Genomic DNA, 25,267 nt, shown 5'->3' on the forward strand with positions numbered 1-25,267 from the left:
GAGTACTACTGGTGGGTGCGATATGCACCGTTTAGTTTTCAAAAAGGACGACCATTTACGCAACAACTACTTCGAACCCCACGTCCACACCAACTCCCACCTTCGCACCAACCATTCCTCCGTTATGGTCGGTAGCTCGGACCGAGGGGGGAGGAGTTACCACCTCAGCACCTACCCTCACCCTCGCCCCGCCGAAACCACTTCGGCTAGTATAGCAGGCTCTAACGTCAACAACGTCGACTCTGCAACAAAGTTGCACCGGCTCAACTTACACAAACAAATATCAGACCTCAGCAACGAAACATCCGTTCCGATTGAGGAATGGAGAGTAAGCAGATTCTCTGCCGGCCAAAAGAGCAAGGCCAGCAAATTGTAATTAAGTTGAAAACCTAAAAACGAAATATAGAATCAGAATACATTTGAAACTCAACCACTCCGGGTGTACTTTATTCCGCAAACCACCTCATACGACAAATCTCCCAAGGAATCTTAACCGTGTGAGGTCCTATTTCAGGCTGAGGTAAGCATCAGTCTGTCCAGGGTCCGCTACGAGACAATTTGCAGTTTGTAGGTGACTTCAGGTGTCGGGCTGGCTTGAAAAATGCAGTAGGCAAGCGAAAAGTGATGATGCGGGAGTTTTTGTGGTTCTTGTATTATTTAGTATTTATTCATTCACTTAATTCCTTTACGTTGCTACTCTGGCTTGTAGTTGTATGGTGCGCTGGTGGACTGCGTTGTGCAGTGTCTTGTGTTTGGGCTGAGGGACTGCCTAGTGCAGTGTCTTGGGTGTGTGACTGAGGGACTGCCTTGTGCAGTGTCTTGGGTGTGTGACTGAGGGACTGCGTAGTACAGTGTCTTGGGTGTGTGACTGAGGGACTGCCTTGTGCAGTGTCTTGTGTTTGGGCTGATGGACTGCCTGTATCTTGTGTTCGGGCTGATGGACTGCCTAGTGCAGTGTCTTGTGTTCGGGCTGATGGACTGCCTAGTGCAGTGTCTTGTGTTCGGGCTGATGGACTGCCTACTCTTTCGGCCGATCTTGGCCCTTTTATGCAGCTGGCGATCGCACCTGAGACCCGGAAATAATTAATTTTTGCTTTTGATTACGACTATAAATGTGGGGCTAGTAAGTGGGTCGAAGCTGGGTGCTTCGTTGACAATTGTTAGTGGGGCAGTGTGTTTTTGCCAGAGTCTATGAGGCACGCTGAAATTAATGGTGTTACGATATTGTTGCAAAAGAAAATCTTACAGTATCTTACATAATTATTGTATGTTACGCTCTTCCTCTCCGGGCATTGTCCGACCAGATGTCCAAATACCCCACAGGCGTAGCAGGATCCAGGCTCCCTTTTTGGTTTGAGACAGTCCTTGGCGAAATGACCTCGCGAGTTGCAGTTGGCGCAACGTAGGTCCTTGGTCCCCGAAGAATTTGCCAGGCCTTGTGATGATGTGGCATGCTGCATACGCTCCGGAAGGCGAATCTCCGAAAAAGCACGCAAAATCTGCTTCGGATCGGAGAAGCACTGAATGCGAGCCTGATCTCGCAAGCCCGGGGACGGAATTCCCTCGATTATCTTCTCTTTCAATTCTTCTATGTCTATGTTGATGTTCCTGGCCAACATCATTTTTTTCTTCGTAGTATGTGGCAAAATTTTCTCCATAAAGCCATTGGCGCTTATGGAACCTGTCTCTGAGTTCTGCTTTGGTGATGGTTGCCCCGAATGCCACGATCAATTGCTCGCACAGGTGATCAGCTGATTCCAAGATGCGCGAGGAATCTGCATGGAGCCAGCGCTGAGCGTTTCCTTTGAGCTTGGCAATCAGCAGCATTCGTTTAGTAATGTTGTCCAGTTTGTAGATTTGGGCAATGTTCTTCACCTGTATGACCCAGTTTTTGGCGCACTGTGTCCCGTCGTATGCTGTCGGAGATTCGCATATGTTGTTTACATTTGTGTCTTGACGTTTTGCAACACCGTCTGAATTGTCATCTTTTCCATTACTGGTGTCCGGGCCGCTATTAACATTGGTGCTGTTAGCGCAAACGGTGTTGTTAACTTCGGGGCTGTTAACTGTAGCACTGTTATCGTTGTCGCTGTTAACTGAGTCGTTGTCTTCGTCGATGACGTCATTGGATTGGCCGACATGAACGATCTTGTTTATTTCGTCATGGATTTGCCGCAGCATGTTTTTTCCTGCTTCAATGTCTGCGCGCAATTTCATCAGAGCGACGTACTCTGCTTCCACCGTGCTCCACTGTCCCATGCTTGGAATATTTTTCTCCTGCATGCCTCGAGTTGATGGTGTTGCCTCTTCCTCGACCGACGACGCTAAAACTGGTGCTTCGCCTGCCGCCTGTTGATGTTCCACTTGGTCGATCGAACCTTCTGGTGGGTCGCCGCGTGCGTTTGGTGAAATTGCGCTTACGCGTGCGATCAGTTCGGCTTTGGAGCCTTGAGTTGGTAGCCCAAGTCCAGCCAGCCACCTTTTTAGTTGCGCTGACGAGAATTGATTTGGTTCGAAGTCGCACATTGTGAGTAAGGCCCACTTCTGAGATTGTGAGAGTAAAACAGGAGTATGCACTTTTGTATCTCTTTATTACGCCGCACACGTCTTACTTTTCTTAATGCCTCTTTTCGAATGCCCGAGCGTCTTTTCTGGAGGCCGTATATTCCGTCTTTTCTCTAGTGTGACCTTATATTTAGGGGTTATTCATATGCGATAGTGCTGCCGTATTGGCAGTGGGTTAATCTTATAGAGAGGGGCTGATAGGGGTTATCCTACCACAACTCGGCCATCCTGACTGTTGGATCACCTGATTCACTTAGATATACGGGAGTTTTACAATAGTTTACAGTTTTTTCTTGTACTTAGTATATTACAGTTTTACTTATATATTAACATTTATTTTTATTGCCTATCCAGTGTTTTATGTTTTGAATACTCCAAACACCTTGATACGGGTTACGGGATACTTGAAAACCTTCTACGTCTTTTAACAAAAACCTGTCATTTCTTAATACTTTTTCGATTACGTAAGGCCCTTTGTTTTTGGGATTTTTTTTGTGCAATCAAAATTTTTTACCATCACATAGTCTCCTTCTTTATATTCTTTCGGTTTCTTTGTCATGTTGCTTTTTGTTGTATGCTTGGGCTATTTCTATATTTTTCGCCGCTTCCTCTCTTAGTTCTGTTAAATCTTTGCTTTCTTGTACATCATTCAACTGTTCTAGTTTTTCTTTTAATTCGTCTACTATTTTTCCTCTCTGTTCTATGCCGAATAATAGTTTACACGGAACTTGTTTTGTGCTTCGATGCACTACATCCCAATGTATACCCTTTTCTGGCTCCACTAATTTCGCTATCATTGGTCCAATGCTTCTGTTGACTCTTTCCACCTGACCATTCGCTTGTAAGAAATGGTGGTGTACCTGGCCCGTGGTGGGCCAGGTGTGCTGTATTCGGACGCGGTGGGGACTTGTAACCCGACTTTTGGGTCGGTTTTCCGCTGGTCAGATGTCCTAGGAGTGGTGGGGATGGGTGACCTGGAGCGTCCTGCAGGCTTGGCGTATTGCCGTTCAAGGTCTCCTAGTCGAACCCAGGCGTCCTGCGAGAGTGTTCCGGCGACTAATGTGGCGAATCTCTTTCGTCGTTCCTCGACTGTTCCTTCGTGGCCAAATCCGAATTCCTCGGCCAGGGTTTCCAGCTCGTCCCGCCGCAGTTTGTAGATCCAGCCGGTGGTGACTCCTGGATTGGTATGGTGTCCCTCCGGGCAAAATTCGTCGGGTTGACCGGCTCCGTGGGCTTCCATGGTGTGTTTCTGTGGTTAGTATCACTGACTTACGTGTTGCTGGTGGTATTTCTGCTTGCGACCGGATTTTGCGTTTTGTGCTTGACGGTTATTGATCCTTGCTAGCCTAGTCTCTTTCAGTGGCCGTGGTTCTTTACTCCACAAAGCTCCGTATTAAGGTGTTAGTCTCCTTAAAGTCACCAAAAAGTCCCTGCTCGGGCGCCACTTGTGAGGTCCTATTTCAGGCAGAGGTAAGCATCAGTCTGTCCAGGGTCCGCTACAAGACAATTTGTAGTTTGTAGGTGACTTCAGGTGTCGGGCTGGCTTGAAAAATGCAGTAGGCAAGCGAAAAGTGATGATGCGGGAGTTTTTGTGGTTCTTGTATTATTTAGTATTTATTCATTCACTTAATTCCTTTACGTTGCTACTCTGGCTTGTAGTTGTATGGTGCGCTGGTGGACTGCGTTGTGCAGTGTCTTGTGTTTGGGCTGAGGGACTGCCTAGTGCAGTGTCTTGGGTGTGTGACTGAGGGACTGCGTAGTACAGTGTCTTGGGTGTGTGACTGAGGGACTGCCTTGTGCAGTGTCTTGTGTTTGGGCTGATGGACTGCCTGTATCTTGTGTTCGGGCTGATGGACTGCCTAGTGCAGTGTCTTGTGTTCGGGCTGATGGACTGCCTAGTGCAGTGTCTTGTGTTCGGGCTGATGGACTGCCTACTCTTTCGGCCGATCTTGGCCCTTTTATGCAGCTGGCGATCGCACCTGAGACCCGGAAATAATTAATTCTTGCTGACTTATGATTACGACTATAAATGTGGGGCTAGTAAGTGGGTCGAAGCTGGGTGCTTCGTTGACAATTGTTAGTGGGGCAGGTGTTTTTGCCAGAGTCTATGAGGCACGCTGAAATTAATGGTGTTACGATATTGTTGCAAAAGAAAATCTTACAGTATCTTACATAATTATTGTATGTTACGCTCTTCCTCTCCGGGCATTGTCCGACCAGATGTCCAAATACCCCACAGGCGTAGCAGGATCCAGGCTCCCTTTTTGGTTTGAGACAGTCCTTGGCGAAATGACCTCGCGAGTTGCAGTTGGCGCAACGTAGGTCCTTGGTCGCCGAAGAATTTGCCAGGCCTTGTGATGATGTGGCATGCTGCATACGCTCCGGAAGGCGAATCTCCGAAAAAGCACGCAAAATCTGCTTCGGATCGGAGAAGCACTGAATGCGAGCCTGATCTCGCAAGCCCGGGGACGGAATTCCCTCGATTATCTTCTCTTTCAATTCTTCTATGTCTATGTTGATGTTCCTGGCCAACATCATTTTTTCTTCGTAGTATGTGGCAAAATTTTCTCCATAAAGCCATTGGCGCTTATGGAACCTGTCTCTGAGTTCTCCTTTGGTGATGGTTGCCCCGAATGCCACGATCAATTGCTCGCACAGGTGATCAGCTGATTCCAAGATGCGCGAGGAATCTGCATGGAGCCAGCGCTGAGCGTTTCCTTTGAGCTTGGCAATCAGCAGCATTCGTTTAGTAATGTTGTCCAGTTTGTAGATTTGGGCAATGTTCTTCACCTGTATGACCCAGTTTTTGGCGCACTGTGTCCCGTCGTATGCTGTCGGAGATTCGCATATGTTGTTTACATTTGTGTCTTGACGTTTTGCAACACCGTCTGAATTGTCATCTTTTCCATTACTGGTGTCCGGGCCGCTATTAACATTGGTGCTGTTAGCGCAAACGGTGTTGTTAACTTCGGGGCTGTTAACTGTAGCACTGTTATCGTTGTCGCTGTTAACTGAGTCGTTGTCTTCGTCGATGACGTCATTGGATTGGCCGACATGAACGATCTTGTTTATTTCGTCATGGATTTGCCGCAGCATGTTTTTTCCTGCTTCAATGTCTGCGCGCAATTTCATCAGAGCGACGTACTCTGCTTCCACCGTGCTCCACTGTCCCATGCTTGGAATATTTTTCTCCTGCATGCCTCGAGTTGATGGTGTTGCCTCTTCCTCGACCGACGACGCTAAAACTGGTGCTTCGCCTGCCGCCTGTTGATGTTCCACTTGGTCGATCGAACCTTCTGGTGGGTCGCCGCGTGCGTTTGGTGAAATTGCGCTTACGCGTGCGATCAGTTCGGCTTTGGAGCCTTGAGTTGGTAGCCCAAGTCTAGCCAGCCACCTTTTTAGTTGCGCTGACGAGAATTGATTTGGTTCGAAGTCGCACATTGTGAGTAAGGCCCACTTCTGAGATTGTGAGAGTAAAACAGGAGTATGCACTTTTGTATCTCTTTATTACGCCGCACACGTCTTACTTTTCTTAATGCCTCTTTTCGAATGCCCGAGCGTCTTTTCTGGAGGCCGTATATTCCGTCTTTTCTCTAGTGTGACCTTATATTTAGGGGTTATTCATATGCGATAGTGCTGCCGTATTGGCAGTGGGTTAATCTTATAGAGAGGGGCTGATAGGGGTTATCCTACCACAACTCGGCCATCCTGACTGTTGGATCACCTGATTCACTTAGATATACGGGAGTTTTACAATAGCTTACAGTTTTTTCTTGTACTTAGTATATTACAGTTTTACTTATATATTAACATTTATTTTTATTGCCTATCCAGTGTTTTATGTTTTGAATACTCCAAACACCTTGATACGGGTTACGGGATACTTGAAAACCTTCTACGTCTTTTAACAAAAACCTGTCATTTCTTAATACTTTTTCGATTACGTAAGGCCCTTTGTTTTTGGGAATTAATTTTTTAGATGCTCCTACTGTGCAATCAAAATTTTTTACCATCACATAGTCTCCTTCTTTATATTCTTTCGGTTTCTTTGTCATGTTGCTTTTTGTTGTATGCTTGGGCTATTTCTATATTTTTCGCCGCTTCCTCTCTTAGTTCTGTTAAATCTTTGCTTTCTTGTACATCATTCAACTGTTCTAGTTTTTCTTTTAATTCGTCTACTATTTTTTCCTCTCTGTTCTATGCCGAATAATAGTTTACACGGAACTTGTTTTGTGCTTCGATGCACTACACTACATCCCAATGTATACCCTTTTCTGGCTCCACTAATTTCGCTATCATTGGTCCAATGCTTCTGTTGACTCTTTCCACCTGACCATTCGCTTGTAAGAAATGGTGGTGTACCTGGCCCGTGGTGGGCCAGGTGTGCTGTATTCGGACGCGGTGGGGACTTGTAACCCGACTTTTGGGTCGGTTTTCCGCTGGTCAGATGTCCTAGGAGTGGTGGGGATGGGTGACCTGGAGCGTCCTGCAGGTTTGGCGTATTGCCGTTCAAGGTCTCCTAGTCGAACCCAGGCGTCCTGCGAGAGTGTTCCGGCGACTAATGTGGCGAATCTCTTTCGTCGTTCCTCGACTGTTCCTTCGTGGCCAAATCCGAATTCCTCGGCCAGGGTTTCCAGCTCGTCCCGCCGCAGTTTGTAGATCCAGCCGGTGGTGACTCCTGGATTGGTATGGTGTCCCTCCGGGCAAAATTCGTCGGGTTGACCGGCTCCGTGGGCTTCCATGGTGTGTTTCTGTGGTTAGTATCACTGACTTACGTGTTGCTGGTGGTATTTCTGCTTGCGACCGGATTTTGCGTTTTGTGCTTGACGGTTATTGATCCTTGCTAGCCTAGTCTCTTTCAGTGGCCGTGGTTCTTTACTCCACAAAGCTCCGTATTAAGGTGTTAGTCTCCTTAAAGTCACCAAAAAGTCCCTGCTCGGGCGCCACTTGTGAGGTCCTATTTCAGGCAGAGGTAAGCATCAGTCTGTCCAGGGTCCGCTACAAGACAATTTGTAGTTTGTAGGTGACTTCAGGTGTCGGGCTGGCTTGAAAAATGCAGTAGGCAAGCGAAAAGTGATGATGCGGGAGTTTTTGTGGTTCTTGTATTATTTAGTATTTATTCATTCACTTAATTCCTTTACGTTGCTACTCTGGCTTGTAGTTGTATGGTGCGCTGGTGGACTGCGTTGTGCAGTGTCTTGTGTTTGGGCTGAGGGACTGCCTAGTGCAGTGTCTTGGGTGTGTGACTGAGGGACTGCCTTGTGCAGTGTCTTGGGTGTGTGACTGAGGGACTGCGTAGTACAGTGTCTTGGGTGTGTGACTGAGGGACTGCCTTGTGCAGTGTCTTGTGTTTGGGCTGATGGACTGCCTGTATCTTGTGTTCGGGCTGATGGACTGCCTAGTGCAGTGTCTTGTGTTCGGGCTGATGGACTGCCTAGTGCAGTGTCTTGTGTTCGGGCTGATGGACTGCCTACTCTTTCGGCCGATCTTGGCCCTTTTATGCAGCTGGCGATCGCACCTGAGACCCGGAAATAATTAATTCTTGCTGACTTATGATTACGACTATAAATGTGGGGCTAGTAAGTGGGTCGAAGCTGGGTGCTTCGTTGACAATTGTTAGTGGGGCAGTGTGTTTTTGCCAGAGTCTATGAGGCACTCTGAAATTAATGGTGTTACGATATTGTTGCAAAAGAAAATCTTACAGTATCTTACATAATTATTGTATGTTACGCTCTTCCTCTCCGGGCATTGTCCGACCAGATGTCCAAATACCCCACAGGCGTAGCAGGATCCAGGCTCCCTTTTTGGTTTGAGACAGTCCTTGGCGAAATGACCTCGCGAGTTGCAGTTGGCGCAACGTAGGTCCTTGGTCCCCGAAGAATTTGCCAGGCCTTGTGATGATGTGGCATGCTGCATACGCTCCGGAAGGCGAATCTCCGAAAAAGCACGCAAAATCTGCTTCGGATCGGAGAAGCACTGAATGCGAGCCTGATCTCGCAAGCCCGGGGACGGAATTCCCTCGATTATCTTCTCTTTCAATTCTTCTATGTCTATGTTGATGTTCCTGGCCAACATCATTTTTTCTTCGTAGTATGTGGCAAAATTTTCTCCATAAAGCCATTGGCGCTTATGGAACCTGTCTCTGAGTTCTCCTTTGGTGATGGTTGCCCCGAATGCCACGATCAATTGCTCGCACAGGTGATCAGCTGATTCCAAGATGCGCGAGGAATCTGCATGGAGCCAGTGCTGAGCGTTTCCTTTGAGCTTGGCAATCAGCAGCATTCGTTTAGTAATGTTGTCCAGTTTGTAGATTTGGGCAATGTTCTTCACCTGTATGACCCAGTTTTTGGCGCACTGTGTCCCGTCGTATTCCATAGTCACTTCCTTTGCTAACGTAAGCGATGCTGTCGGAGATTCGCATATGTTGTTTACATTTGTGTCTTGACGTTTTGCAACACCGTCTGAATTGTCGTCTTTTCCATTACTGGTGTCCGGGCCGCTATTAACATTGGTGCTGTTAGCGAAAACGGTGTTGTTAACTTCGGGGCTGTTAACTGTAGCACTGTTATCGTTGTCGCTGTTAACTGAGTCGTTGTCTTCGTCGATGACGTCATTGGATTGGCCGACATGAACGATCTTGTTTATTTCGTCATGGATTTGCCGCAGCATGTTTTTTCCTGCTTCAATGTCTGCGCGCAATTTCATCAGAGCGACGTACTCTGCTTCCACCGTGCTCCACTGTCCCATGCTTGGAATATTTTTCTCCTGCATGCCTCGAGTTGATGGTGTTGCCTCTTCCTCGACCGACGACGCTAAAACTGGTGCTTCGCCTGCCGCCTGTTGATGTTCCACTTGGTCGATCGAACCTTCTGGTGGGTCGCCGCGTGCGTTTGGTGAAATTGCGCTTACGCGTGCGATCAGTTCGGCTTTGGAGCCTTGAGTTGGTAGCCCAAGTCCAGCCAGCCACCTTTTTAGTTGCGCTGACGAGAATTGATTTGGTTCGAAGTCGCACATTGTGAGTAAGGCCCACTTCTGAGATTGTGAGAGTAAAACAGGAGTATGCACTTTTGTATCTCTTTATTACGCCGCACACTTCTTACTTTTCTTAATGCCTCTTTTCGAATGCCCGAGCGTCTTTTCTGGAGGCCGTATATTCCGTCTTTTCTCTAGTGTGACCTTATATTTAGGGGTTATTCATATGCGATAGTGCTGCCGTATTGGCAGTGGGTTAATCTTATAGAGAGGGGCTGATAGGGGTTATCCTACCACAACTCGGCCATCCTGACTGTTGGATCACCTGATTCACTTAGATATACGGGAGTTTTACAATAGTTTACAGTTTTTTCTTGTACTTAGTATATTACAGTTTTACTTATATATTAACATTTATTTTTATTGCCTATCCAGTGTTTTATGTTTTGAATACTCCAAACACCTTGATACGGGTTACGGGATACTTGAAAACCTTCTACGTCTTTTAACAAAAACCTGTCATTTCTTAATACTTTTTCGATTACGTAAGGCCCTTTGTTTTTGGGAATTAATTTTTTAGATGCTCCTACTGTGCAATCAAAATTTTTTACCATCACATAGTCTCCTTCTTTATATTCTTTCGGTTTCTTTGTCATGTTGCTTTTTGTTGTATGCTTGGGCTATTTCTATATTTTTCGCCGCTTCCTCTCTTAGTTCTGTTAAATCTTTGCTTTCTTGTACATCATTCAACTGTTCTAGTTTTTCTTTTAATTCGTCTACTATTTTTCCTCTCTGTTCTATGCCGAATAATAGTTTACACGGAACTTGTTTTGTGCTTCGATGCTGCGTGTTATTTAATGCATATTCTACTTTGTCTATCACTACATCCCAATGTATACCCTTTTCTGGCTCCACTAATTTTGCTATCATTGGTCCAATGCTTCTGTTGACTCTTTCCACCTGACCATTCGCTTGTGGCGATCCTGTTGCGATTTTAGTGTGTTTAATATCAGTCTCTGTCAAGAACTCATCGAACTCGTTTGATGTGAAACAACTTCCTCGATCTGAAATTATGCATTTGGGTTTGCTGTATGCTCTAAAATAGTCTTTTAACGAAGCGATGACCTCCCGTGTATTCGTTGTTTTTGTTGCATATAAGCGCACAAACTTTGTGAAAGCATCAATTACTACTAAGATGTGCTTTTTTGATCTTCCTGAATCAACCGGACCGTAGTGATCGATGTGGATTAGTTCAAATGGCTTATTTCCTTTTGGAATGGAGTGTAAAAATCCTTCTTTTCCTGTTTTAGGCGAAAACGCTACGCATTTCAAACAATTTTCAATATGACCGGAGCATTTTTCTTTTACGTTTGGAAACCAATAGCTTTTGCCTATTATATTCATCATTTTGTCTCTGCCTATATGTCCTAATTCGTTATGATATTTGTATAACACGTGATCTTCCATTTCGGTTGGAACATAGAATAATAATCTTCCGTCATTGCTTTTCCTGTAAACTACACCATTTCTCATTTCAAAAAACTTGTGTTCATTTTCTTCTAACTGTTGTTTGATATTTCTAACTATTTGGTCCTTGGCTTGGCAAATAACTAAGTTGTCTTCAAACGTGTTTGTTTCTACAATGAGAATGTTTGTGCATCTACTTAGCGCATCTACGTGCTGCTACGTGCTGCCTTCTCTATGGCTCAGCTCATAATCATAACTTTGCAGATCTAAAGCCCATCTAGCAATACGCGGGTTGAGCTCAATTTTGTTGAGCGTTAGCGTTAGTGAATTACAGTCAGTAACGATCTTGAAACGTTTTCCATATAAATATATGAGAAACCTGCGTAGTGCGTAAATAATTGCCATTGTCTCCAGCTCAAAGCTGTGATATTTTGATTCCGCTGCAGTTGTACGCTTAGAAAAATAAAAGATTGGATGCAGTTTTCCGTCGTCTTTCTTCTGAAGTAGCACTGCCCCGAAACCAAGAGCGCTTGAATCACAATGCAATTCTATCTCGTCTTTATGATTATAAAGTGCTAAAATAAATCTCCTGAAATAGGATCATAAGCCAAGAAAACTTTGTACCACCTGTATCTTATTCGGGATTGGAAAGTTTTTGATTGCTTCTAATCCTTTTTCATCTGCCCTTATACCTTGTCCGTTGATTGTGAACCCCAGATATTTGATATTAGATTGTAAAAACTCACATTTGTCTATACGCAATTCTAATTTGTTTTGAGCCAACCTAATAAAGACTTCTTTTAGCGTTTCTAAGTGTTCCTGCGTATCTTTGCTGGCTACCATGATGTCGTCCATATATACAATAACTTTGTCATCCCTAATTAAATCATCGAATATTTTATTAACAAACCTCTGAAACACGGCTGATGCCGTTTTCAGTCCCTGTGGCATTCTAAGGAACTCGAATTGTCCTAAAGGTGTCACGAACGATGTATATCTAATCGATTCCTCATTAACGAATACATGGAAATAACCATTTTTGAGATCAAGTTTCGTAAAGACTCTTTTGTTGGCTAATTTGTCCAGCAGATCATCGATGAGGGGTATGGGATAGTTGTCCTTAATCAAGGTCTTGTTGAGTTTTCTAAAGTCTATACACAACCTTAAATCCCCCGTTTTCTTTTTGACTAGTACGATAGGTGAAGCGTATTCATCTAACAATGTTTGCAGTTTATCTTTCTCGGTATATGATAGGCGCCTTGGAGCACAACTAAAAGGTTTTGATTTCTCTAAGTTAAGTTTTATCTCGCATTTGACTAAAGGTTCTTTTGGTTTTACCGTCTTTACGTAATAGTCTTCGATTATTTGCCTTCGTTGACACTTAAGCCTATGACTTATGTTCTCCCCGCAGATGTAATCAACTTTTTCATCTTCCATATAATTGATATTAAAGATGTCTGGAACAATAATATCATTGTATGTGTCATCAGCTTTGTTTTTAAGGATTTCATTCATAACCATCGCATCGTTATTTATCGAATTGAGTGTTTTATTTTTAGAATTTTTTGGTCTGGTAGAATCGCTAAACTCTTCAGCAAACATTTCATTAATTACTCCTGTTTCTCTAACAACGTTACTAACGGTTTTACTAACAATTTCGTTTACCTCTTTACTAATAGTATCACTTACAATTTCACTAACTCCTTCACTAACGGTTTCACTAACAATTGCACTAACTTCCTCACTAACGGTATCACTAACAATTTCATTACCATTATCTATTTTGATTACCTCATCTATAACTATTTTATCTGAATTTTCTCTACTCTTTGTACTACTAATTATACTAGTATGTTTTCCAACCGTTTTGATTTGCATTTTATCATTTTCAATCGGAATTGCTGGATTTTCACTTAAATGATCATTGGCTTCCGAATTCAAAGCGTCTAACGTAACCATTTTTAAAGTACTTAAGTCCAAGTTTAAGTCGCATGCATTCATAAAATTTCTGCCAAGAACCACACCATGACTCATAGACTCGTTCGACACTACGTTCAAATAAAAATAGCATTTTATTCTTCCTTTCAAAACATAACATAAAATTTTTTCAAGTGTTTTCAATTGGCTTTTATTAAGCCCAAAATATAATTCCAAAACTGGTTCCAAACGAATTTCTCTAGAGATTAGACTTTTCTTGATGAACGATATGGGACTGCCAGAGTCTATGAGGCACGCTGAAATTAATGGTGTTACAATGTTGTTGCAAAAGAAAATCTTACAGTATCTTACATAATTATTGTATGTTACGCTCTTCCTCTCCGGGCATTGTCCGACCAGATGTCCAAATACCCCACAGGCGTAGCAGGATCCAGGCTCCCTTTTTGGTTTGAGACAGTCCTTGGCGAAATGACCTCGCGAGTTGCAGTTGGCGCAACGTAGGTCCTTGGTCGCCGAAGAATTTGCCAGGCCTTGTGATGATGTGGCATGCTGCATACGCTCCGGAAGGCGAATCTCCGAAAAAGCACGCAAAATCTGCTTCGGATCGGAGAAGCACTGAATGCGAGCCTGATCTCGCAAGCCCGGGGACGGAATTCCCTCGATTATCTTCTCTTTCAATTCTTCTATGTCTATGTTGATGTTCCTGGCCAACATCATTTTTTCTTCGTAGTATGTGGCAAAATTTTCTCCATAAAGCCATTGGCGCTTATGGAACCTGTCTCTGAGTTCTCCTTTGGTGATGGTTGCCCCGAATGCCACGATCAATTGCTCGCACAGGTGATCAGCTGATTCCAAGATGCGCGAGGAATCTGCATGGAGCCAGTGCTGAGCGTTTCCTTTGAGCTTGGCAATCAGCAGCATTCGTTTAGTAATGTTGTCCAGTTTGTAGATTTGGGCAATGTTCTTCACCTGTATGACCCAGTTTTTGGCGCACTGTGTCCCGTCGTATTCCATAGTCACTTCCTTTGCTAACGTAAGCGATGCTGTCGGAGATTCGCATATGTTGTTTACATTTGTGTCTTGACGTTTTGCAACACCGTCTGAATTGTCATCTTTTCCATTACTGGTGTCCGGGCCGCTATTAACATTGGTGCTGTTAGCGCAAACGGTGTTGTTAACTTCGGGGCTGTTAACTGTAGCACTGTTATCGTTGTCGCTGTTAACTGAGTCGTTGTCTTCGTCGATGACGTCATTGGATTGGCCGACATGAACGATCTTGTTTATTTCGTCATGGATTTGCCGCAGCATGTTTTTTTCCTGCTTCAATGTCTGCGCGCAATTTCATCAGAGCGACGTACTCTGCTTCCACCGTGCTCCACTGTCCCATGCTTGGAATATTTTTCTCCTGCATGCCTCGAGTTGATGGTGTTGCCTCTTCCTCGACCGACGACGCTAAAACTGGTGCTTCGCCTGCCGCCTGTTGATGTTCCACTTGGTCGATCGAACCTTCTGGTGGGTCGCCGCGTGCGTTTGGTGAAATTGCGCTTACGCGTGCGATCAGTTCGGCTTTGGAGCCTTGAGTTGGTAGCCCAAGTCCAGCCAGCCACCTTTTTAGTTGCGCTGACGAGAATTGATTTGGTTCGAAGTCGCACATTGTGAGTAAGGCCCACTTCTGAGATTGTGAGAGTAAAACAAGAGTATGCACTTTTGTATCTCTTTATTACGCCGCACACGTCTTACTTTTCTTAATGCCTCTTTTCGAATGCCCGAGCGTCTTTTCTGGAGGCCGTATATTCCGTCTTTTCTCTAGTGTGACCTTATATTTAGGGGTTATTCATATGCGATAGTGCTGCCGTATTGGCAGTGGGTTAATCTTATAGAGAGGGGCTGATAGGGGTTATCCTACCACAAGTGTAACAGAAACCCCGGCCAAACCAATGCAAATAGTGCATATAGATTTATACTTTGTAAACAAAAAGTACGTCTTAACGGTCATCGATAAATTCTCCAGGTATGCGTGGGGATACACAATTCCAGCTAGGGATAGCATAAACGTAGTCACATCATTGAGGGACTTTATGGCGCTTTTCGGGATCCCTAGTAAAATAGTTTGCGATCAAGGGGTGGAATTTTCTTCCAATCTGTTTAAGGATTTTTGTAAGCAATATGAGATAGAACTGCACACAATATCCTTTCAACAATCCTCGAGCAATGCAACAGTCGAAAGATTGCATTCAACAATAACAGAAATTTACAGGATAATAATAGTGGAGAAAAAGGAAAACACGAAGATATAGTGAAGGAAGCATTTATTACATACAACAACTCGATTCATTCGGCAACAAAGTTTACGCCACACGAGCTGTTCACTGGAAGAACGCACAATTTTATGGGTAACGTGGCATTCAGTAACGAGCACGATTATCTCCAAAAAATTAACGAAATATACCCAAGAGTAAAGGAAAGGGTAGAAGAACAAAAGATTAAAAGAATAAAATCAGCAAACGAAGATAGGCAGGACCCAATAGAAGTAAACACCAACGACACGATTTTTAGAAAAGAAAATAGGCGGGACAAGCTAATACCAAGGTTCACCACACATAAAGTAGCAACCGACAATAATTTAATGATAAACACAACAAAACCACAGAAAATTCACATGAGAAAATTAGAAAAGTGACCAAAACTAATGATCAATAATAATTTCAGATGGGTTGCAGTGATGGAGACGAAAGGAACGTTTGAAATCAGGGAGTTTAAAAAGGATGAGCCTATTGCGCAAATCACATTAGGACCACCCAGGGTAATACAAACATATAAAACCTTCATACACATAGTCCGACTAGAGGAATATGTAAAGAGCGTTGGCCATTTGGAGCAAACGCTCAGGACTATACAAGAAGATAGTGAAACAAACGATTTAGTCAGGGCCCTTCAAAACAAATTGGATCTGGTAAAAGGAAAAATAGAAACGATATCTCCCAAGAAGCGAAGTAAGAGGGGATTGATTAACGGATTAGGTTCGGTAGTAAAGGCAATCACAGGAAATCTAGATGCAGAAGATGCGGAAAAATTAGAACAGGAGATCAGAAGAGTACAGGAAGAGGAGAGAAAGTTGAATGAAGAAATAAGTACACAGCAGAACATGGAAAATAGGTTCATTATAATGTTTAAAACACAACATATTAACGAAGGTTAGCAGGTTAGGGTAAACTCTTTTGTTAACAACTATAAAAACGGGATAAGTAAAACATTTGTGGAAGAAGAAAAAAGAATTTATAGGATAGAATACATTGACAGAATTTCAATCACGATAGACATGATAGCATTGAACCTTAACGAAGTAACGGAAGCAAGGGTAGGAATAATCCCCAAGTTCATATTAAATAAAGAAGAATCACGGAGAATTACACAGAATTTAGAGGACCAAAGAGTGCAGATATCATCAGAGGAACACATGTATGAATTTTTAGAGCTAAAGGCTATAATGAATGGTACCGACATAATATTTTCAATAAGCCTACCAATTTTTAAGAAAAAAACGTATTTACTGAAAGAATACTGCCATTACCCATAAATAAGACAGAATTTGTAATAGCACCTAATTTTGTAGCTTATAACAACAACAAAATGTATAATTATAAGAACAAATGCCAACAAATTAGGAAACTTTATACATGTAGAAACGATAAGAGAATCAACGAAGGTTGTCTGAGAAGTCTGATGAATGGAGAGGCAACGGAGTTTGAGACAAAAGATATAGGATTCCGCAGAGAAATTTTCGCTACAAGACAATTTGTAGTTTGTAGGTGACTTCAGGTGTCGGGCTGGCTTGAAAAATGCAGTAGGCAAGCGAAAAGTGATGATGCGGGAGTTTTTGTGGTTCTTGTATTATTCAGTATTTATTCATTCACTTAATTCCTTTACGTTGCTACTCTGGCTTGTAGTTGTATGGTGCGCTGGTGGACTGCGTTGTGCAGTGTCTTGTGTTTGGGCTGAGGGACTGCCTAGTGCAGTGTCTTGGGTGTGTGACTGAGGGACTGCGTAGTACAGTGTCTTGGGTGTGTGACTGAGGGACTGCCTTGTGCAGTGTCTTGGGTGTGTGACTGAGGAACTGCGTAGTACAGTGTCTTGGGTGTGCGACTGAGGGACTGCCTTGTGCAGTGTCTTGTGTTTGGGCTGATGGACTGCCTGTATCTTGTGTTCGGGCTGATGGACTGCCTAGTGCAGTGTCTTGTGTTCGGGCTGATGGACTGCCTACTCTTTCGGCCGATCTTGGCCCTTTTATGCAGCTGGCGATCGCACCTGAGACCCGGAAATAATTAATTCTTGCTGACTTATGATTACGACAATAAATGTGGGGCTAGTAAGTGGGTCGAAGCTGGGTGCTTCGTTGACAATTGTTAGTGGGGCAGTGTGTTTTTGCTGAGGCTGCATCCCGGAAGGTGCAGTTGCAGTTGGGAAAGGTGATATCTGAATTTGGGTCGGTAGGTCGATAATTTTATGCTAGCTTGACTTGTTGTGAAATAACGCAAATGATATTTCTTATGTAGGCCGTCGATTGCAAAATGTCCCAAGAGGTGGGGTGTTTTAAATTGTTGTGTGGACAAAAATGTGTAGAGTTGTTGGTCGAGAGTTCTTAATTAATTGTGAGCGTTGCTTAAGACTATTTTATTTCCGGGGTGCTGACACACCGCTATTGGTGGAGAACCGTGGCTAGAGCCATGGTTCTTCTGTTCTGCATATTTTAGTTGAATTTTGGTTGCTGCCTACCGTGGAGGTGTCGCTGTGGGAGTTGTTTGTATCGAGCCATGGGTAGAACCATGGTTCGTTACACCCCCCCTTTCTTCCGGGTGGGTGATGGAGAGATTAGTGGCGTCGCTTGGCGGGTGCTGAGGATCGCCTTTTTACCGGGTTATCCTGTCCTTGGGCTTGTGCCGAGTCTTTGGATTCGTCGGTGTTAATCTCGTCACTTTAACGTGGCGTCGGTAACGTTATATTTTCTACTGCTGTTGTGATCGTGGAAGTTTTTCTTCGGTTCTGGGTGCTTTGTAGTTGGTGTCTGCTTGGTGGGTCGATTATCCCATATGACGATGGTTTTCTCGGCGGTTTTCTTCGGTACTTCCTTGTCCAGGCATTCTTGAATCGGCGGTGCTATGTCGGGTGGCCAACGATCCGTCGGTAGTTCTGGGTCGTCTTCGGTGGCTCCGGGGTCAAAGGTTTGATTCGGGTCTTTCGGTAGGATGGGTCTGTCGAATGTAAATGCTTGGATCTGCGGGGCCAAGTCCGGCGGCCACGGCTCCGGGACTGGTTCGGGCTCATGTTCGGTCGGATCGGCGATTTCGGAGTCAGGTGGCTGGCTGGGGTCTTCGGGTAAGAGAGTTGTATCGAAGGCGCTGGGCGGTTCGATCCTCCGTTGGTAGTCGCTTATGTGGGCGACGATGGGTGTGGTGTGGACCGTGGGTAGATATGTTTCATATCTCTGATGTAATACGTAGGTGGTACTGGTGGTCGTTTGGCGCATGAACAGGTGAGTCTCGGTGATGCCTCTTGTGTCGCAGCGACGACTTGCGTGGGCGATGAAGATCTCGGACATGGCTCTAGGCATGGCTCGCTGCATGGCGCTAGGAATCATGTCAGTACGCGGAAGGTACTCCATTGTGTTGGCGAGGATCGGTGTGGCGTCGGCCGTGGGTCGGACCGGACGGATGTCTGGGCATCGTGGGGGCATCGTGCTGGTTTCCGGGCCCTCGTTGAGGGGCTCTGTGGAGATCAGTTCGATTATGGGCCCCGTCCAGCGTGGGCGCAGCGTGGCTGTTTCCCGTGTGGCTGGGCTGTCGGATGGTGGTGGCCGTTGTCCTTTTTCGCTGCTGGCGGTCGGTTTTGAGGGTGTCCGTGCGTTCCCTGCTTCCGATGAGGTTTCTCTGCGTGCTTGCTCTCTTGCTTGTCTTGGACCTGGACTTCCTGTGTCGAGCGCCGGGTTCAAGTGTGTTTGTCTCGTGTGTGAGATCCTCGTGGTTTGTTTGGGGTGTGTGTCCCCTGTGGTTGGCCTAGGACGCGGTTGCTCCGTAGTGACCGTGGGACTCGTTTTCCCGATTGCTTGGTTGTGGTTGGCTTGTGTTGGCCTCGGATTCGTGCTCTCCGTTGTGGGCCGGCGTTTCGTATTCGTTGCGATTGGTTTGGGTGTCAAGTGCTGCGTTGCGTTATTGGGTGCCGTGTGCGTTGTGGTAGGTCGTGGACGTAGGTTCGTTGCGATTTGGGGTTGGGGTTGGGGTTTCTGGTATCGGGGTTCGGCGTCTTGTACGTGGATGGTAGTAAGCACGGGTTCAGTGGGCATGGTGTGACGGTCTCGTAGCTGTAGCAGCGTGGAACCGCATTGGATCGTCGTTTCGGTGGCACCTAGGAAGTCCATGCCAACCATAACTTGTCCCAACATGTTTGGCAGGACCAGGAGCGGGATTTGAACCTCTCGTTTATCCAGCTTGATGTGCGCCAGTAGCACTTGTGAGATCTCTCTGACCGTGCCATCGGCCAGGCGTATGGGGACGCATGCATCTGGCAGGTTGGTGTTGTTGTCTAGTTGTCGGGCGAGGTTTGCGCTGATGAAGCTTCTGGATGCCCCGGTGTCGATTGTGGCTTCCGTTGCGTGTCCTCCTATGGTCACCATCGCCACTATCCGGCCGTTGCTTACGTGTAGAGAGTTATTTAGTAGCGGGTTGGAGGAGGCGTCGTTCCCGGCTGATCCCGTGTCAGTTGGGGACGCATTTCGTTTCCCGACGTGTTTTGGCGGCAGCAATTTACGGTCCGTGTGCCGCGTTTGCCACATTCCCAGCAGAATAGGATGGAGCGATTATGGCAGTCGTATGCCGCGTGCCCCGCTTCACCACACCGGCGACAGGCTGCGCGTGGGTTGATGATGGGGGTCGTGATCATGTGAAGGGCTACTTCGGGATTCGCCGTACTGTTTGGATGAGCTGGTGGTCTCCCTGGTGTGTCTGTCGATTCCCAATGGGGACTCAGAAATGGCGGCTGGTGCGAGTCGCAATTCTTCTGCTCTGAAGCCGGCCTTGCGTATCTTGGAGTGTTCCGCGGGGGTGCGAAAGTGGTCGGGATGGTCCGCTCTTGGATGCTCTCGAACTCGGTGGCCAACATTGTGAGCTGTGCTAAGCTTTGTAGTTCGTGTCGCCGCACATACATCTGGTATGCTGGCAGGGCGTTATCGTAGATCCTGTTTAGTTCCTTGGCTGCGTCGTACCTGGCGTGGTGCATGAGTAGACGTATCTCGATGAGGTAATCCTTGAACAGTTCTCCTCTCGCTTGCTTGCGGGCTCGGACCTGGTCTTCCAATTGTTCAAAATACCGTGGCGGCAAGAAGAAAGTCAAGAATTCTTGGCGGAAATATGCCCATGAGCTGCCTTGTAGTTGGCTGGTGCGGTACCAGCGACTGGCCCGATCGGTGAGAAGCTCTGTCATGGCCCGAGGTAGCTGATTTGTGTCCACCCCATATGAGAGCGCACGTTCTTCGAGTAGTTCCAGAAATGTAAGTGGGTCGTCCTGTCCGTCGAACCTGATTCCCCATTTCCGAATCTGTTCCGCGATGTGGGCGGTGTGGCTGTGGTGGCGTCCATCTATGGAAGAGTCCATGGCTGGCACGATCCTCTGTGTGGGCGAGCGGCTGGTCACCGTAACTGGAGGTCTAGGCAAATCGGCTGGCGTTACGATGCGTGGTGGGCCAGGTGTGCTGTATTCGGACGCGGTGGGGACTTGTAACCCGACTTTTGGGTCGGTTTTCCGCTGGTCAGATGTCCTAGGAGTGGTGGGGATGGGTGACCTGGAGCGTCCTGCTGGTTTGGCGTATTGCCGTTCAAGGTCTCCTAGTCGAACCCAGGCGTCCTGCGAGAGTGTTCCGGCGACTAATGTGGCGAATCTCTTTCGTCGTTCCTCGACTGTTCCTTCGTGGCCAAATCCGAATTCCTCGGCCAGGGTTTCCAGCTCGTCCCGCCGCAGTTTGTAGATCCAGCCGGTGGTGACTCCTGGATTGGTATGGTGTCCCTCCGGGCAAAATTCGTCGGGTTGACCGGCTCCGTGGGCTTCCATGGTGTGTTTCTGTGGTTAGTAGCACTGACTTACGTGTTGCTGGTGGTATTTCTGCTTGCGACCGGATTTTGCGTTTTGTGCTTGACGGTTATTGATCCTTGCTAGCCTAGTCTCTTTCAGTGGCCGTGGTTCTTTACTCCACAAAGCTCCGTATTAAGGTGTTAGTCTCCTTAAAGTCACCAAAAAGTCCCTGCTCGGGCGCCACTTGTGAGGTCCTATTTCAGGCAGAGGTAAGCATCAGTCTGTCCAGGGTCCGCTACAAGACAATTTGTAGTTTGTAGGTGACTTCAGGTGTCGGGCTGGCTTGAAAAATGCAGTAGGCAAGCGAAAAGTGATTTTGTGGTTCTTGTATTATTCAGTATTTATTCATTCACTTAATTCCTTTACGTTGCTACTCTGGCTTGTAGTTGTATGGTGCGCTGGTGGACTGCGTTGTGCAGTGTCTTGTGTTTGGGCTGAGGGACTGCCTAGTGCAGTGTCTTGGGTGTGTGACTGAGGGACTGCGTAGTACAGTGTCTTGGGTGTGTGACTGAGGGACTGCGTAGTACAGTGTCTTGGGTGTGTGACTGAGGGACTGCCTTGTGCAGTGTCTTGTGTTTGGGCTGATGGACTGCCTGTATCTTGTGTTCGGGCTGATAGACTGCCTAGTGCAGTGTCTTGTGTTCGGGCTGATGGACTGCCTACTCTTTCGGCCGATCTTGGCCCTTTTATGCAGCTGGCGATCGCACCTGAGACCCGGAAATAATTAATTCTTGCTGACTTATGATTACGACAATAAATGTGGGGCTAGTAAGTGGGTCGAAGCTGGGTGCCTCGTTGACAATTGTTAGTGGGGCAGTGTGTTTTTGCCAGAGTCTATGAGGCACGCTGAAATTAATGGTGTTACGATATTGTTGCAAAAGAAAATCTTACAGAATCTTACATAATTATTGTATGTTACGCTCTTCCTCTCCGGGCATTGTCCGACCAGATGTCCAAATACCCCACAGGCGTAGCAGGATCCAGGCTCCCTTTTTGGTTTGAGACAGTCCTTGGCGAAATGACCTCGCGAGTTGCAGTTGGCGCAACGTAGGTCCTTGGTCCCCGAAGAATTTGCCAGGCCTTGTGATGATGTGGCATGCTGCATACGCTCCGGAAGGCGAATCTCCGAAAAAGCACGCAAAATCTGCTTCGGATCGGAGAAGCACTGAATGCGAGCCTGATCTCGCAAGCCCGGGGACGGAATTCCCTCGATTATCTTCTCTTTCAATTCTTCTATGTCTATGTTGATGTTCCTGGCCAACATCATTTTTTCTTCGTAGTATGTGGCAAAATTTTCTCCATAAAGCTTATGGAACCTGTCTCTGAGTTCTCCTTTGGTGATGGTTGCCCCGAATGCCACGATCGATTGCTCGCACAGGTGATCAGCTGATTCCAAGATGCGCGAGGAATCTGCATGGAGCCAGCGCTGAGCGTTTCCTTTGAGCTTGGCAATCAGCAGCATTCGTTTAGTAATGTTGTCCAGTTTGTAGATTTGGGCAATGTTCTTCACCTGTATGACCCAGTTTTTGGCGCACTGTGTCCCGTCGTATTCCATAGTCACTTCCTTTGCTAACGTAAGCGATGCTGTCGGAGATTCGCATATGTTGTTTACATTTGTGTCTTGACGTTTTGCAACACCGTCTGAATTGTCATCTTTTCCATTACTGGTGTCCGGGCCGCTATTAACATTGGTGCTGTTAGCGCAAACGGTGTTGTTAACTTCGGGGCTGTTAACTGTAGCACTGTTATCGTTGTCGCTGTTAACTGAGTCGTTGTCTTCGTCGATGACGTCATTGGATTGGCCGACATGAACGATCTTGTTTATTTCGTCATGGATTTGCCGCAGCATGTTTTTTCCTGCTTCAATGTCTGCGCGCAATTTCATCAGAGCGACGTACTCTGCTTCCACCGTGCTCCACTGTCCCATGCTTGGAATATTTTTCTCCTGCATGCCTCGAGTTGATGGTGTTGCCTCTTCCTCGACCGACGACGCTAAAACTGGTGCTTCGCCTGCCGCCTGTTGATGTTCCACTTGGTCGATCGAACCTTCTGGTGGGTCGCCGCGTGCGTTTGGTGAAATTGCGCTTACGCGTGCGATCAGTTCGGCTTTGGAGCCTTGAGTTGGTAGCCCAAGTCCAGCCAGCCACCTTTTTAGTTGCGCTGACGAGAATTGATTTGGTTCGAAGTCGCACATTGTGAGTAAGGCCCACTTCTGAGATTGTGAGAGTAAAACAGGAGTATGCACTTTTGTATCTCTTTATTACGCCGCACACGTCTTACTTTTCTTAATGCCTCTTTTCGAATGCCCGAGCGTCTTTTCTGGAGGCCGTATATTCCGTCTTTTCTCTAGTGTGACCTTATATTTAGGGGTTATTCATATGCGATAGTGCTGCCGTATTGGCAGTGGGTTAATCTTATAGAGAGGGGCTGATAGGGGTTATCCTACCACAAGTGTAACAGAAACCCCGGCCAAACCAATGCAAATAGTGCATATAGATTTATACTTTGTAAACAAAAAGTACGTCTTAACGGTCATCGATAAATTCTCCAGGTATGCGTGGGGATACACAATTCCAGCTAGGGATAGCATAAACGTAGTCACATCATTGAGGGACTTTATGGCGCTTTTCGGGATCCCTAGTAAAATAGTTTGCGATCAAGGGGTGGAATTTTCTTCCAATCTGTTTAAGGATTTTTGTAAGCAATATGAGATACAACTTTCAACAATCCTCGAGCAATGCAACAGTCGAAAGATTGCATTCAACAATAACAGAAATTTACAGGATAATAATAGTGGAGAAAAAGGAAAACACGAAGATATAGTGAAGGAAGCATTTATTACATACAACAACTCGATTCATTCGGCAACAAAGTTTACGCCACACGAGCTGTTCACTGGAAGAACGCACAATTTTATGGGTAACGTGGCATTCAGTAACGAGCACGATTATCTCCAAAAAACTAACGAAATATACCCAAGAGTAAAGGAAAGGGTAGAAGAACAAAAGATTAAAAGAATAAAAGCAGCAAACGAAGATAGGCAGGACCCAATAGAAGTAAACACCAACGACACGATTTTTAGAAAAGAAAATAGGCGGGACAAGCCAACACCAAGGTTCACCACACATAAAGTAGCAACCGACAATAATTTAATGATAAACACAACAAAACCACAGAAAATTCACATGAGAAAATTAGAAAAGTGACCAAAACTAATGATCAATAATAATTTCAGATGGGTTGCAGTGATGGAGACGAAAGGAACGTTTGAAATCAGGGAGTTTAAAAAGGATGAGCCTATTGCGCAAATCACATTAGGACCACCCAGGGTAATACAAACATATAAAACCTTCATACACATAGTCCGACTAGAGGAATATGTAAAGAGCGTTGGCCATTTGGAGCAAACGCTCAGGACTATACAAGAAGATAGTGAAACAAACGATTTAGTCAGGGCCCTTCAAAACAAATTGGATCTGGTAAAAGGAAAAATAGAAACGATATCTCCCAAGAAGCGAAGTAAGAGGGGATTGATTAACGGATTAGGTTCGGTAGTAAAGGCAATCACAGGAAATCTAGATGCAGAAGATGCGGAAAAATTAGAACAGGAGATCAGAAGAGTACAGGAAGAGGAGAGAAAGTTGAATGAAGAAATAAGTACACAGCAGAACATGGAAAATAGGTTCATTATAATGTTTAAAACACAACATATTAACGAAGGTTAGCAGGTTAGGGTAAACTCTTTTGTTAACAACTATAAAAACGGGATAAGTAAAACATTTGTGGAAGAAGACAAAAGAATTTATAGGATAGAATACATTGACAGAATTTCAATCACGATAGACATGATAGCATTGAACCTTAACGAAGTAACGGAAGCAAGGGTAGGAATAATCCCCAAGTTCATATTAAATAAAGAAGAATCACGGAGAATTACACAGAATTTAGAGGACCAAAGAGTGCAGATATCATCAGAGGAACACATGTATGAATTTTTAGAGCTAAAGGCTATAATGAATGGTACCGACATAATATTTTCAATAAGCCTACCAATTTTTAAGAAAAAAACGTATTTACTGAAAAGAATACTGCCATTACCCATAAATAAGACGGAATTTGTAATAGCACCTAATTTTGTAGCTTATAACAACAACAAAATGTATTATTATAAGAACAAATGCCAACAAATAAGGAAACTTTATACATG

General features: G+C 45.4%; 3 protein-coding genes across 3 annotated transcripts in view; 1 reads left to right on the plus strand and 2 right to left on the minus strand.

Moving 5' to 3' along the window:
- LOC121404694 overlaps positions 1 to 25,267 on the plus strand; it is a 93,576-nt gene that overhangs the window by 44,806 nt on the left and 23,503 nt on the right. The window lies entirely within an intron of this gene.
- LOC121404695 lies at positions 1,182 to 1,698 on the minus strand. Its single transcript, XM_041594717.1, has 2 exons — positions 1,257 to 1,698; positions 1,182 to 1,201 (listed from the first exon to the last, which is right to left on the minus strand). The coding sequence occupies exons 1-2, from the start codon at positions 1,656 to 1,658 to the stop codon at positions 1,190 to 1,192; spliced, it is 414 nt and encodes a 137-aa protein (XP_041450651.1). The 5' UTR covers positions 1,659 to 1,698; the 3' UTR covers positions 1,182 to 1,189.
- Positions 13,183 to 13,785, minus strand: LOC111078895 (cellular nucleic acid-binding protein-like). Its single transcript, XM_022373826.2, has 2 exons — positions 13,294 to 13,785; positions 13,183 to 13,238 (listed from the first exon to the last, which is right to left on the minus strand). The coding sequence occupies exons 1-2, from the start codon at positions 13,657 to 13,659 to the stop codon at positions 13,227 to 13,229; spliced, it is 378 nt and encodes a 125-aa protein (XP_022229518.2). The 5' UTR covers positions 13,660 to 13,785; the 3' UTR covers positions 13,183 to 13,226.

The sequence above is a fragment of the Drosophila obscura genome, unplaced genomic scaffold, assembly GCF_018151105.1.
Source record: "Drosophila obscura isolate BZ-5 IFL unplaced genomic scaffold, ASM1815110v1 contig_36, whole genome shotgun sequence".
In the NCBI taxonomy this organism is placed as follows: domain Eukaryota; kingdom Metazoa; phylum Arthropoda; class Insecta; order Diptera; family Drosophilidae; genus Drosophila; species Drosophila obscura.